At 60.7% G+C, this 14,446-nt stretch overlaps 1 protein-coding gene across 2 annotated transcripts; it reads right to left on the minus strand.

Annotated features, from left to right (window-relative positions):
- Positions 1-232: 232 nt before the first annotated feature.
- Positions 233-13,929, minus strand: LLGL1 (LLGL scribble cell polarity complex component 1). Of its 2 annotated transcripts, XM_023735545.1 has the most exons (22): positions 13,713-13,929; positions 11,539-11,620; positions 11,319-11,449; positions 10,103-10,261; positions 9,860-10,022; positions 9,638-9,773; positions 9,275-9,329; positions 9,028-9,182; positions 8,728-8,951; positions 8,533-8,600; positions 7,387-7,540; positions 7,212-7,316; positions 6,367-6,659; positions 5,911-6,058; positions 5,478-5,631; positions 3,114-3,409; positions 2,220-2,484; positions 1,965-2,079; positions 1,661-1,776; positions 1,374-1,494; positions 1,141-1,220; positions 233-451 (listed from the first exon to the last, which is right to left on the minus strand). In XM_023735545.1, the coding sequence occupies exons 1-21, from the start codon at positions 13,745-13,747 to the stop codon at positions 1,142-1,144; spliced, it is 3,054 nt and encodes a 1,017-aa protein (XP_023591313.1). In that variant the 5' UTR covers positions 13,748-13,929; the 3' UTR covers positions 233-451; position 1,141. The 2 variants fall into 2 exon arrangements, with proteins under 2 accessions (XP_023591313.1, XP_023591314.1); XM_023735546.1 differs by lacking the exon at positions 233-451 and having other exon boundaries at positions 685-1,494; positions 1,661-1,770.
- Between the last annotated feature and the right edge of the window lie 517 nt (positions 13,930-14,446).

Below are 14,446 nucleotides of genomic sequence, written 5' to 3' on the forward strand. Positions count from 1 at the left end.
CAGTATTTTTAATATTAAGACAGCACTAATTTTAACAAAATGACAGAAAAAAAAAGTCCAAGGTACAATCTACAGGGAAACCCATTCTGACCCCACACACACCCCCAACTGGCCAGTCCACATGTGCGGGGCGGGGGCAACGTGCCAGAGGTGCTGGCCTGGATCAAGTACCAAAATAGTTTTAGAAATGAATGCCCAGCTCAGACATTAGAAAAATACTCTTTGTGAAGGGAGGAGGGGGACGGCATGTGGAGCACCTGGCCTCCAGGGTGACCTAGTCCGAGGGGCCTGCCTGCATCTGCCCACACCTAGGGCTGGGCTGCTTTAGGCCCAGGGAAGGCAGGACCCCACAGGAGCCCACAAGTTAGTCTATGTTAAGGGGCAGGCAGGAGCCAGGGGTCCAGGGCCCCAGCTCTGAGCAGGGCACCAGTGGTCAGGAGAGCTCTGGCTCCTAGGAGAGGGAGAAAAGGGCAATAAGCAAAACGCAGGGCCAGGCCACACAGGTGCCTCCACTCAGCCTACAGGGGGTCAGGACAGTGACAGAGCCCGATGAGGTGGGCTTGGGGGGTGCCAGGCCGATACCTAAGTGCTAGACCACCTTTGGCCCACCAAGGCCAGGCCCCAGCCCCAGAGGAAGAGCACAGGTGCCTGCCCCGCTGCATGGTGTGGCTAGGGACTCAAGGGAATGGGGTTGGGCAGACCTGCAGGCCCAAGACTGGCCACAGATCTCGGTGGGGACCTGTCAGCTTTCAGATGGACTCAGCCTGCTGGCCTCACCAGCAGGGCCTGACCTGACACAGCTTGGTGACTTCATGTGCAGTGGGCTGGCCAACCCAGCCACTATGCCCCACGCTGGTACCTCCTTTAAATAGTTGTGACCTGGCCTTGTTCTAAACATGATCCATGGTATCTGGGTTACAGGGCCGGCCCTAACTACGACAGTCACTCAGGCCTTTGCAGCTGCCCCCTGAAACCCTACAGAAGGCAGCCAGATGCCAGGCAAGCCAGCAATCACAGGGCCCTGCCAGGGTTTCAGTGCAAGACCAGAGTTGGGATGGCAGGGCAGGGAGGGCCTGTGGGGCCTAGATACTGAGGCTGTTGAGCAGTGAGACAGATTCCAGGGCCCCGTACCCACAGCACCTCATCTGATCAGAATGGTGCAGGCGTGGGCCTCATCTTGTGCCACATTCCTCAGATTCTTCTGGGGTTCCTCTGAAGAGCTTGGGGAGGGACAGGTGGTGATCAGATCCTGGGGTCTGGCCCCTCCTGGTCTTCCATGTGTAGCGGGACATCAGTGGGGGTAAGGGGAGCCTAGAGTCCAAGCGCCTCCCCCGACCCCACAGGCCCTGGGCAGACCTGCCTGCCCACCTCACCCCAAGAAATCTTTCACATTCTCCATTGTAACGTCCCCTGTAGTGTCCAGCGTGGTGTCGGCACTGGTGGCTGAATCCATGGAGATGGGCGAGAGCGTGGCCTCGGACGGCTCCATAGTGTCTGCATGTGGGGGTGATGGGAGGATCAAGCCCTGCCATGACCCCAAAGCACCCTACACCTGGAAGACCCACAAACACCCCAGACCCAGCCTGCTGTGGGCCATGGTGGGAACACAGCACATGTGGCAGGGCACCCTGCCCACAGCACACCCCCTCCTCCTTCATACCCCCAGCTCCCTTGCTTCGGGCAGGACTGGGGCTCCCATCACAGCTCCGTGGGGCCAGGATGATGCCTGGGGTCCCATTGGCCTGGCTCAGCTTGGGCGACTCTTGGAGCCTGTAGCTGCAGAGACGGGGCCTGTGATGGGGGGCCACAGGCAAGTGCTCTGGGCTGGACCCCTGCCCTCCCACTGCCAAGCCCTGGGACAGGATAGGGTTATGCCAGGGAGACCCACCCCTCCATGCGGAAAGCGAAAGTGGGTATGAGACCTGGCATGGCCACATGCCTCCTCTTCCCCACCCCCCATGCACCTGTCACAGGTAGTGTCACGGGGCCAGCGAATGTCCAGAGAGCACAGTGGTTCTGTGATGTTCCGGGCACTGAGGGAAAAGCGTTCAAACTCTGATGGGGAAATCAGGTAGAAACCTGGGTGTGGCAGGAGAGAAGGACTGAGGAGCGCAGTTAGGAGGCAGACAGCGACCAAACCCTGGCTGCCCCCGCCCCCCGCATATGCCGGCTGGGCCCACCTGAACACCTCCTGCAAACCACCCAGCCTGCTCCCCTACCCTGGCCATGGCGCGTGAAGACACAGGAGGCAATGCCACTGATGTCCTCCTTCCGGATGCAGGAGTAGTGCACCTGGGGCCGCAGGCCAGGCACCGAGAAGACGTGGACATCACCCAAGTTGGTGAGGCAGGCCAGGCAGGTCTCAGCGTAGTCCTCGCAGGCCACGCTGGCAAACGTGGCCAGTGCCACCTTACGCACGCGGCAGCCCTCATGGGCTGTCAGCTTGAACTTGGTCTTGGCGCTCACCTTGGGCAGTGTGAACACCTGGCGGCAGGCAGCCAATGAGCACACAGCCTGGCCTCTCCACGCTCCCTAAGACCCATAGCCCCACCTCTGGCCAGAAGCCACCTTCAACGGCTATTGCCGCCAACCCCCACCCCAAAGGCAGCCTGCCACTCAGGCCTCCGCCCCAACCAATGCACCTGTTCATACCTTCTAATTTACAGCTGCACTATCCCCTCCACCGCATGCCACCCCCTCTGCCTACTGCACTTCACAATGCCCACTGCACCCTTCCACCCCCACTTCTCATCCCTCAGACCTAACAGGCTAAACACTGCTTCCTGGAAACTTCGAGGACTCTCTTCCTACAGCAAAAATCAACCACATAGGGTATAACAGTCACATACCCGTACTCCCACCCAACCATGAGTCCCTGCAAGACACAGACCCAAGGGGGTGGTCTCAGAGGGTCCTGGTAGGTCCAGAAGCCTCAAGGGGGACTCAGTGAGGTAGGAGGATCTTGGGGGAATTCTCCAAGGGGGAAGGGGTCTCTGGTCAATGAGGAAGGATTGTGGTGGAACAGAAGGATCTCAGTGGGGAGGTGGCATATAGGCAAGGAGGGCTCCTGAGGGGCCCAGTGGGTCTGTGAGGCAGGGGTCTTGGCAGCCCACCTTGAACTGTTCCTCAGACGCTATGAGCACAGCATGGCCACCCTGCATGTCAGGTGCCTGTGCCAGGTCCCGGGAGGCCTCATAGGGCTCAGGTAGCGGGCGGCCACGTCCGTCCAGCACGGTGATGGCCACCACAGGTGCTCGGTGCATCAGCTGCACCTCCTTACCGAGCACAGCCTCTACCGCCCGCTCTGGCCGGTTCTCACTGCCTGTCGCCGCTGCCGGCACCTCCATCGCGTAGGCAAACACGGAGCCTGAGTTGGTGCCGGCCCACAGGGTGGGGCCGTGGTGGACAGCTGTGGGGGCAGGGCTCATGAGGGGCTCCAGGGGCCTACCTCTCTGTGCACTCAGGGCCCCCTACTCCTCTCGGGTGGCCCCTCCCCATGACCTCTTCCTAACTTGAGGCCCAGACTCAGGACAGCACTGCTCCTGTCTCCATCCCCGGGGGGGCCTTGACCCTCAGGGCTCAGATACCATCTATCTCCACACTGACGCCCAGTCCAAGCCTCTGACCCAGCCCTTATGCAAGGACCACCAGCACACTTCCCAGAGACACCCAACAAAAAACCAGACTCATTGCTGTCGAGTCAGTTCTGACTCATAGCAATTCTACATGACAGAGCAGAACTGCCCCATAGAGTTTCCAAGAAGCGACCAGTGGATTCAAACTGCCAACTTTTTGGTTAGCAGCCATAGCTCTTAACCACTGCACCACCAGGGACGTACCTTAAATTCCACCCATCCCAAATGGATGAGGCTCTCCCACCTCTACCCCACCGCAACCTTAGCTGCCCCAACACAGTAACACGGAGCTGCTCAGGCCCCAGACCCAGATATCCCTTGACCCCTCTCACCCATGCCCCATCATTTAGTCCTAAGGTGCTACCTCAGTGGAGACAGAATCCGAGCCCTTCTCCTGCACAGATCTACCTGGCCTGCCTGTGGCATCTCTGCCCCAGCCCAGCCACTGCTGCAGCCTAACCCCCTCTGCAGTCTGCTCCCCACGCAGCACCCAGAGGAAGCTGGCTATTTAAACAAGGAAGCCCTCAGGCTGAGGCAAAGAAGAAGGAGGAAGCCTGAGCCACCAGCTGCCAGGAACACATCTGTGACTGCGTGGCTGAAACCGGCCCTGGAGTCCACTGAGGAGCCACAACAGGATGCTTCAGTTATCACCAAGAACAATACAAAGAGCTTACCCCTAGGTCCACCGCATGCTCCCCCAGCACCCCACCATGTGTTCCTCCAGCACCCCACCACATGCTCCCCTAGCACCCCGCTACATGCCCCTCCAGCACCCTGGAGTTCGAGCATGGGCACTGTCCTGCCCCCGCTATGTGGCTAAGCCTCTGGGAGTCCCCACTGAGGAGGACAGTTCCTGGGGGAGAGGCAGAGCCCATAAAGGCGGGGGAAGACGGGCCCTGGGTGCATAGATGGATGTAACAACTGCCATCAGCAGGACCCAAATCCCGAGGGCAAAGTGCCTGAGCAATCCCAAGCACCACAGAGACTCCAGCGCCAGCAGCGAGGCCAGCCCTCTGCGAGTCTGAGTCTAATTGGCTTGGTCAGGGGCTATGCGCAGGTAGAGGCCAGCCAGGGCTGCGGCAGCCACACCCAGACGTTGGGAACTACCTGACAAACTTCAAACGAATTACACAGAAAAGGGGGCTCCCTCTCAGACTTGAAGAGAGCAAGACATACCACGCACCATGTGGACCTAAACAGGATGCCAAGCCAAGTGCCAGTCAGAACAAGACGTTTTTGAGAAGAATGGAAGGCTGTGCTCACAGCCCAAGGAGTGGATCATCAGTTATACAGGGCGGCCCCGGCACGAGGGGCCAGCCACACCTCTGCTGGAGACACACAGGTGCCCACAGAGGTGACACGGCATGTGGGCTTCAACCGAAAACACTACAGCAGAATACAACAAAAAATAAGGAACGGGCAGATGCAGCCACAGCAGAAAGCTGCTGGCACCAGTGGTGGTGACTATACCCCTCTATTTTTGTGCATGTTTGAAACTCTCCATCATAACAAGTTACAATCAATCAATCAATCAACCAATAAACCCACCCACGGTGCTTCTCTGCCAGGACCCTCCCATAGCTCCCAAGCTGCTCAGAGTCAGTGTCCTCATCCTGGCAGGCAGGACCGCCACCTCTCTAACCCACTGGGCTACTTCCCATATCACGCCCACCTCAGGGCCTTTGCACTGGCCACGGCCCTGCTTGCAGGTCTTGGGGACGCCCTCCCGGGTCACTCACCAACCCCTCACCATCAGAAACTCTGCCTCGCCCCCTGGGTTCAGGATTCTTTCTAACCTCCTGGGGCCAACTTTGCCCCAAACTCCCCTTTCCCTGGCCTCACCATCGCGAAGGAATGTGTCAGCAAAGTAGAGGCAGCGCACCACACCCGAGAGGGAGTCGTCAGCCGAGCGGGGCTCGATGCGGCGCTGCACAGGTGTCACCTCCACGTTGTGGGGGCAGGCCTGCTCCGCCAGCTGCGCGTTGGCCTCCTGCAACTAGAGGAGGGGGAGTGAGGAACCAAGACCTGAGCACCACCTTCCTGCCACCCACCTGGTCTACCACACCGGTGCCCAGCACCCACCACGATCAATTTCACTGCCCTCCTGAGCAGCCTTCTCACGGCCAAGGGCCCAGGTTACTGGGGGACAAACCATATCAAGTGAGCAAAGACCTCGTTCCAACCCAGGGCACAGCCAGGAGGCAGCAGCACCTCGCTGGAGATGCACCATCTGAGCAGCCCCACAGGACAGCTTCCACCTGCCTGGGCCACTCACCTTGCTGCTGGTGTTTAAAGCCCGCTTTTTGCCAGATACCCGGCTCTTGCGAATGCGCCGAAAAGACTGACGCAGCGACTTCTTGAGTGACTTCACCCGTGAGAGCGGCCCCTCCATGGCCAGAGAGTCGTTGGGGTGAAGGGTGCACCTGGGGGCAGGCAGGAGGCGGTCAGGAGCTGCCACTGTAGCTGCTGGCCAGCTACAGAAGCAAACCCCTCCAACACCTCCTTGCTCACTTGGAAGCAGATGGTACCAAACACTCCACAATTAGCACTACCTTTAAAACGCTTCTTGGTATTCTTCATAAGATAACACGGGTTTTCGGTGAGAGACCGAGGCCCAGACAGGCATGGGGGTTACCTGAGGCCCCGTGGGAGCCTAGGGCAGGTTGGAGGCTCAGACCCTACTCCCCTCTTGGATCCAGCCACCCCCGCCCCAGGAGCCGCGTCACTGCACCTGGCCAGCACAGGGCTCTTGCGCTGGTAGTCAAAGAGACCAAAGCCATGACTGGTGCCAAAGGCCACGAGGCCCCACTCGGTGTGGAGCGTGACAGCAGTGATGGCAGCAGGTGGCAGGCACTGCACCAGCACTTGGGGCTGGAAGCCAACGGGCCAGGGCAGCGGCCCTGTGCTGGGGCTCAGCTGGTCATGGCCTTTCCACGTGAAGCCCTCACGGTCCTGGAGGAGATCCATGCTTGCCACGCTGACTGCCTGCTCGGCCGGGACATCACTCAGTTCCAGCACCAGCACCTGGGCCATGGCAGGCAGGGAGATAGGTCAGGGCAGAGGAGAGGCCACCCACAGGCCCCACCAGAGCCCCAACCACCGCCATGTCGGCCCCAGGATTGCCTTTAGTTCACCTGCTGAATGAGCACTTATTGAATGTCTACTGTATACCAGGGCCCATGGTGAGCACTGAAGAACATGGCGGTGACCCAGACCTGCTGGACCCTGCTCTCCCCTGGTCCACTATCTCCCATTCAGCAATAAGTACACACTGAACATTTGTGCACACTGCTGAGTGCCAGGGCAGCCGTGACCAGGACCCACTGCCCAGGCTTGTGAACTGATGCTAAACTTGATGTGGCCACAGGAGTAAGGATCATCTACCACCTGCATTCCCGCCCCTAGCCCAGCCTGCCACAGTTCCCACAGCCAGGGCCTGGCCCTCAAGGCCCCAGCTACCCGTCCCACCTTCTGTCTTCACCCCCTCTACCACTCCATCAGACCCACTTAATCCAGGCCATCTCCTCCAGAAAACCTTCTGAGACCCCCAACCCTGGGGACGCCCCTCAGCCCCACCTGGCCTGCAGTGCCAGCCACCACCATCCGGGCTGTGTACTTGCAGAGTGCCACCTTCTGCACACCAAGCCGGGGGTCATCGCTGTAGGGGTCAAAGCAGCCCACCTGGGGGAGGAGGGAGTGAGAACGACGGCAGGCCAGGATGGCTCTGCAGGGCGGTGGGGTGGGAGCGAACCTTGCGAAAGGGCGGCCAATCGTCCTCGGCAGCCTGGGCCAGGCTGTCAGCATGCTCGCAGTCCGTCTGGAACAGGGCAGCCGTGCTCAACTTGTAGAGGGGCCGCAGCGCCACGCCCGAGGCGTCCCAGAAGCGCACAGTGCCGTCCTCGTGGCTGTCGGGGTAGGGGGGCATTGGGGTCGCACAAGGCCAGCTCATCTCCATTTACTCATCCCATAAGCCCTCCCCAAACACTTGCACACACATGTGGACTGACCTGTCCTACTGCACACAGACACTGAGCACCTACTGTATGCCAGGCCTTCAACCTGGGTCCTGCCAGCAGGTGGGAAGGTGGGGAAAAGCAAGTACTCACTGGCCCTGAGATGGCAGGGGGGGCCTGGGGGAACAGAGCTCCATGGGGCTGCCCTTACTGGGGTGGGTGATTAGCTAGTCACAGAGTGCAGATGTCCCAGAGGAAGTGCTGCCAAGGTAGAAGGTGGAACTGTGAGCAAAGCAGCAGATGGTAGGGGAGGGGTGGCGGGTGGAGGACTAGACAAATCTAAGGCACAACCTCAGGACAGCTGCAGAGCCCAAGGGGGGATTCTTGGACAGTGGTGGGGGCTGAGGTCAAGGCAGGAGAAGGGGCTGAATCTCTGGGGTCGGCAGGGACACCACACTCCTGCAGCCATGAGAGCCACAGCATGTTCCTATGCGGGGCAGGGAACACTGCAGCCCAGAGGTCGGAGAGTCCCGGCACAGGCAGATGCCAGGGGCAGAGCAGGAAATCGGGGCCTGAGTCACCAGGCAGGTCAGTGCCCGCCAGGCCCTCCCATACCTGCCCTGGAAAGCTCCATGTGGGCCAGCCCAGATTTTCCAATCCCAGGCAGGCAAGGTAGGTGAAGCCCTGGGGTTTGCCAGAGCTCAGTTCCAGGCCAAAAGGCAGGGTGAGGCGGGCCTTGAACTAGGGCCTATGGAGGCTTTATCCCAATCCACCCCAGGGGGCTGGTGGGGCGGGGGTGCTGGCTCAGTCCCACAGGGCTAGGCTGAGTTACCCACATGTCAGCAGTGCAGGCTGCACCAGGCCTGGTGGGAGTAGATCTCACTCACACGCACACACACACACGTCATATTTGTATCCAACCACAGGCACACTGTCTGTCCTACCCGGTCAGCAGCAGCCCCCGCTGTGACGGCTCCTGAGCCAGGTTCTGGCCCCCAGTAATGGGCCAGCTCTAGGGGAGGGAGACACAGACATGAGCACAAGGCAAAGACAAACGTTTTCTTCCCACATATACCCGCCACCCAGTGCCACCCTCCCTCCCACCAGATCCTGCCCCACAGGGTGCCCGGGGCACACACTGAGGTGCTGGAGGTGGGCTGCGGGCTCTGCTGCTCGCCCGAGCTCACGAGGCGGGCCCACAGCTTGGCAGGGACATTGGCAACATGGGCCGAGCATGTGATGGCAGATGAGTGCAGGGGGGCGAGGTATGGGGCAGGCACAGCCGGCCAGCCAGGTGTTTGCAGGTCCAGTACCACCAGCTCCTCTTCTAGCAGCACAGCCAGGGCCTGGGGGTCGTCGAATTCTGTGGGGCAGGAGGTGGGGTGAGCCGGCCGCAGGCAGTAAAGAGCACATGGCGGGGAGGGGAGAGGGTCACATACCGTCCTCCGGCCGCGTGCTGTGCACTGTGAAGAAGTCAATGACACGGGAGGTAAAGTCCAGGGTCACTAGGGTCTCGGCCTGAAGCACACTCACACAGTGGCGGTCCCCATAGCTGGCGCGGGGCATGCCACCACTGAAGATGATAAAATGACCCCTGCACAGGGCAGGGGGCCCATGAGCCCCGAGCTGCCTGGGCACATGCTGCCCAACCCCAAGGGCCCACCCAGACCCACTCTCTCAACCTACCCTGATTCACAGCTTCGCCATAGAATCTTGTTGATGGCTTTGCAGGGGAAGGGGCCTGGGGGCAGGACAGAGCATCAGGCCAACCTGAGCCCACCTCTCATTGCTGCTCCCAGCCTGGTCTGCCCCAGCTGCACTGAACACATTGATCGCCACCAACCTCACAGACATGCCCCCAGGGGAAGCCCATTACCCCAACCATGTGCCCTGGCAGGGTCTCACCGCTGGCGAGTTGGCACTGCACGTTCCAGAAGTCCTCCTGGGTGTCCCCCCACTGAGGCCAGGAAGCCCAAATGCCTGACTTGGGGTGCTGTATCAGCCCCCTGTCACCCTCTGCTCCCATTCCAGGAGGCCCAGGGCACTCACCATAGGGCATGGTGGCTGCCGTGGGCTGCAGCACCAGGGAGCTGCCCGAGTCTGCAGGCCAGATGGCGTAGCTGCCATCGCTGTGGGAGCTGACAACGGTGCTACCGCTTCGCTCCCAGCACAGGCTCTCCAACTGCTGTGGGGTGGGCAAGTGGGGGTTGGGGCTAAGCAGGGCCCAGGCAGCAGGAGCACAGGGCAGAGCAGGTGCAGCCCACCACCTACCTGGTTGCCCAGGAAGACGCGCTCCACACAGTGTGCAGTCTGGCTCCAGATGACCAGCAGGCCCCGGCTATAGCCTATGAGGATCTTGCTGGGGTCCTGCAGGTGCCCCTGGAGAGACTCCACAGGGCCCAGCGCCTTCCCACATCGGTAGTCATCGGGCAGGCTGCAAGCAGGAACTCAGTGAGGCCGAACGACAGCTTCCCGACCATGGGGCCACCAGGGTCAGGCGCTACCACCTCTCACCTTCGCAGAACCTCATCAGGGGCAAGGGTCTGCCCCTCGAGCAGTGTCAATGTGTCCATGTTCAAGAAGAAGACGCTGCCGCCCTCGGTGCCCAGTGCTGCCCTGTTGCCATCAGCCACCAGCAGGACCACAGTGACCCGGGAGAGGCTGGGCGGGGTGCTGTGTGGAGGGGAGGGTTGAGGGTGCAAGCCCCACCTGCTAGGAATGTACCGAGGGGCTGGGCTGCAACTGTGAGCTGACTGCTGGCCCCTCTGCACGCTGGCAGCTAAATACGGAGTAGGCCGGCGTGCAGGGAGGTGATGGTGTCAGCTCCATGCGTCGTAATTAGCCCACTCAATTATTCCGTAGGACACAGGAAGAGGAATAAAAATGGGCTGCCCAAGTCTGAGAGACAGGCCGCTCCTCAGCTTCTTCTACCCACCAGGAGGGGCAGGAAGGAGCTGGCCTGCTAATCCAGGACAGGAGCTCCAGGACAGCGCAGAATCTCCGCCACCAGCCCTCTAGATATCCCTGACTTCACAGGGAGGCCCCAGCATGGCCTGTGGGCAAGAGCAGGACAAGCCTCTCCTAGGAGCCCAGCTGGGTGGTGTGGAGGCCAGCAGGAGTCAGTAAGGGAGAGGCACCGCCATGTTCCAGCCACTTACACTCTCCCCAGGGGCCCAACCCCCATTCCACTGCCCCCAGGGCATCCTGCCAGTACCACTTAACATGTCAGCAGGACTCTCGTGCCCCAAACCTACACATAAAGGCCTATTCCTCCACCCCAACTCAAGGGGCTAGAGGGCCCTCACTGATGTCAGGTCCACAGAGCCCTACCCTAGCCTGCACACAAGTCCCCAGACACCCCACCATCCCAGGGACCACAGCATCAGGCAGCCACGATCAGCTGACTTTGGGGCACCCTGGTGCTGTGCTCCCGCTGCTCACAGCCTATCAAAGGCTCTGACAAGTCCTGCTGCAGACACCTACCTGCTCACCTAGGACTAAGCTGAGATCTCCCACTAACACCTCTAAAAGTCCACAAAACACATCAGGAAAACAGGTCAGTCACACCAGGTCCAGATGCTCAGCCTGGGACTACCCAGGCCTGGCTCAATGTAGCCCAAACCTGAACCCAGCCCTCCTGCCAACTTTAAGCATGCCACACCCTGTGTAGGAAGCTCGCGGCCAAGCCCCCCAGTTCTGGCAGCTTAGTGCCTAGCCGGGCCCTCAGTACCTGGCGCCATCAAAAACAGGGCGGCTAGGCAGCTGGAAGCTGAGCATTTCCTCCAGGTGGGCACAGCCATTGTGAGGGACGATCTCCCAGAGGTGCAGGCTGTTGTCGTCCAGCAGGGTCAGGAGGCGGCCCTGGCAGCAAGCAGAGAGCAAGATCAGGGCTAGCCTGGGAGGGAGGGCACAGGGGCCTCAAGGAGGGGCCTAGGGGGATGGAGGCTCACCTGGCCGGGCAGGAAGTACATCTGGGCAACGGTGGCTGCATCGTGGTGCAGACCTGTGAACTCCACACCGGGAGCACCATAGCTGATGGTGACTGGTCAAGGGCAGAAACGAGCAGGCACTGGCGGGGAAACCAAGGCATGGAGACACTCCCAAGCTTCTTTCTTCCCCAGGACTATTCTGGCGGACCCCGCCCTAGGCCTGCCTAGCCAGAAATCCTCAAAGGTCTACCCTCAGGCACCCCCTAGCCCAGGGTACAGGGGTGCAGGCTCCACCAGCTCCTGCAAGCCAGCACTGCTGTGTTGACCTTCATTTCCTCATCTGTAAAACGGGCCAGCGACTCCCACTCCTCAGGGCTGTTGTGAAGAGCAAGTGAGAATAAAAACACGCCTGAAACACTTGGCCCAGGCCTGATACGTGGCTGGGGCCCTGCTCTATCTCAGCCTCACGTTTGTGTGTGTCTGTGTGCATGTATGTGTGTGCATATATGTGTGTGCACGTGTACCCAAGAGCCATGCCTGACAGGTCTAGCCAGAAGCATCTCGTCAAGACAGGGCCAAGAGAGGCTGGAGAGCCACAAGCCCTGGCCAGGGAGACATGAGGATGGGGGGCATGTGGCTGGAAGAGTCCAGGCCACCTCTTCCCATAGCTTCAGGCCAAACTCCAGCTGTGGGCAAGGAAACCAACCCCCCTCCAGGGCAGGTAGCCAAAGGCCTTCACCAGGAGGGAGGAGGGATCAGGGACTCTTGCCTGCCCATTTTACAGATGAGCACACAGAGGCTTGGAAAGGTTAGGTGACCTGCTCGAGGAGCCCAGTGTCAGTGCCTGAGTCCCGGCTACACCAGGTGCAATGGTGGGCCTGGTGGACCAGCAGGCCTGAGGGGCCCCACGAGGGTGGGCCGAGGGGGGTTGGTCAGTGAGGCCTGACGTTGCCCCAGCAACAACAAAGGAGCCGTTGCCCAGAGCTTGAGCTGGGATTCCCTGCAGAGGCCTGGCAGGGAACACAGAGAAGGGGACAAAAAGACAGGGCAAGAGCAGCTGGGCGGAGACCAGGGTTGTCAAGGAGATACAGCCAGTCTTGCGGGGGTAGGGGCAGCTCTGGTGACCAGGGCTGGCCCTCTCCAGCCTCAGTTTCCCCCACCCTAGAGGCCCAGGCTGGGGGCTGCAGGAAAGGAGGGAGGGGAAGGAGAGGGCGCCAGCCGTCTCCTCGAGGCATGACAGGTTCTTTGTGAGAACACACAGCTGACCTACAGAAAGCCCGTAACTTGGGAGGGCAGGTCTGAGGGCCCTCAGGCATGGGGCTTGGGCATGGGAGCCTCAGGGGGCACCGGGAGCCTCACGGGGCACCGCAGGCTGCCATGGAGCAAGGGGTTGCAGGGACTCCCTCCTGCTCACCAGGTGCCTCAGGGGCCATTGGAGAGGAGGGCCAGCCCACCTGCCACACCCCCTAGAGCAGGCAAGAGGCTTTAAGGCACAGGTCAGACACCCACCCCAGACCAGACACCCCTTTCCAGGCACCAACTTGCTTTTCTGTCAAACAGAAGGGGGGGGTAGGCACCCCTCGCTAAGCAGCCTTAGCCACCAGCCAGGCCCGCCTAAGGGGCCGTACATTAAGCAGTCCGTGGGATTCTCAGCGACAAGCAAGAATGCGTTCAGCTGCCCACCCCACCCCCCCACTTGCAGGGAAAATGCGTGCTTTGTGCAGCTCACACGGCCTGATTGTGTGGCCGCCAGGGCCCAGGTGGGGCTGTGCTGTGCTCTCCATGCCCAGCCTGGCACTGCCCCCAGCCCGTGGCGAACACATCTGCACGCTCACACACGTGTGTCCCATCACCATGGAAAGGTACCCGTGTGACCCCCAGGTCCCTGCCCCGTTGTGGCTACCACCTTCTAGCCCCCGGCCCCGAGTCAGTTGCCGTGTTGATGGCGGGGCCACCTAGGTAACTGCCTCACTGAGACACAGGATAGGGACACCACCCTGGCTCAGAGTAAAAGAACCCCATCTCCATGAGGACCCTCACAGGCTCAGAGGCCATGCCAACCCTCACGTTGTGGCGCAACATCCCAGCCCTCATCAGAGCCCCTCCATCCTCACTCCCTAGGGGGCCAGCCTGAGGCAAGGACCAGGACCCAGGAACTGCCAGCAGGCCCCAGAGGCCTTGGCCACAAAGGATACATCCTGACAGCCCCAGACCTGGTGCCAATGGCCATGATGCGCAGCTCGGGGTCGAAGGCCAGGGCGCTGGGCTGGTTGGGGAACCCATGCTCCACGGTCTGCGGGTGGGAGGTTGTTGGGATGGCAGGGGGCACACTCAGGGACAGCTGCCCCGGCTGTCCCTGAGGCCTGCCCAAGGCAATCAGGCTCCCACCATCCCCTGCGTCACAGGGCGGCCGGAGTCAGGGACACCAGCTCTCTGTGCTTGGAGTCTTTGCTGTGAACGGGTCCTTCACCTCCAGTCAGTGTGCGGGCCTGAACCCCACGGCCCCACGCCGGTACTCCCCACGTCCCTCAATACCGGTGTCACTGACTCCACTATGCAAAGGTGCTGGCGACATACGGTCCAGATGAGCCAGTGCCAAAGAGGAGGTCCGCCTCCCGCGGGCTAGGACTTATCAACCCATCCTTGGAGACACAGACTGAGTCTCAGAGAGGAGTCAGCTGCCCAGGGTCCCACCTAGAGCACCCCAAACACAGGCCCCACATAGAAGCCACAGGTCAAGGGTTAACACCCAGGGCCAGCTAGGCAAAGGCTCTTTTTTTTTTAATTTTTATTTTTTCCCTGGGCAAAGGCTCTTGATGCCCCTCCAGGGCTACCATCCTCTGTACCCCCCCTCCCCAGACCCAGAGACAGGGAGACTGAGGCCCAGAGAGAGGTGGCTTCCAGTCCGACCTCTGAAGGTGTCACCCAC

Source organism: Trichechus manatus, unplaced genomic scaffold (genome assembly GCF_000243295.1).
Source record: "Trichechus manatus latirostris isolate Lorelei unplaced genomic scaffold, TriManLat1.0 scaffold00080, whole genome shotgun sequence".
Lineage (NCBI taxonomy): Eukaryota > Metazoa > Chordata > Mammalia > Sirenia > Trichechidae > Trichechus > Trichechus manatus.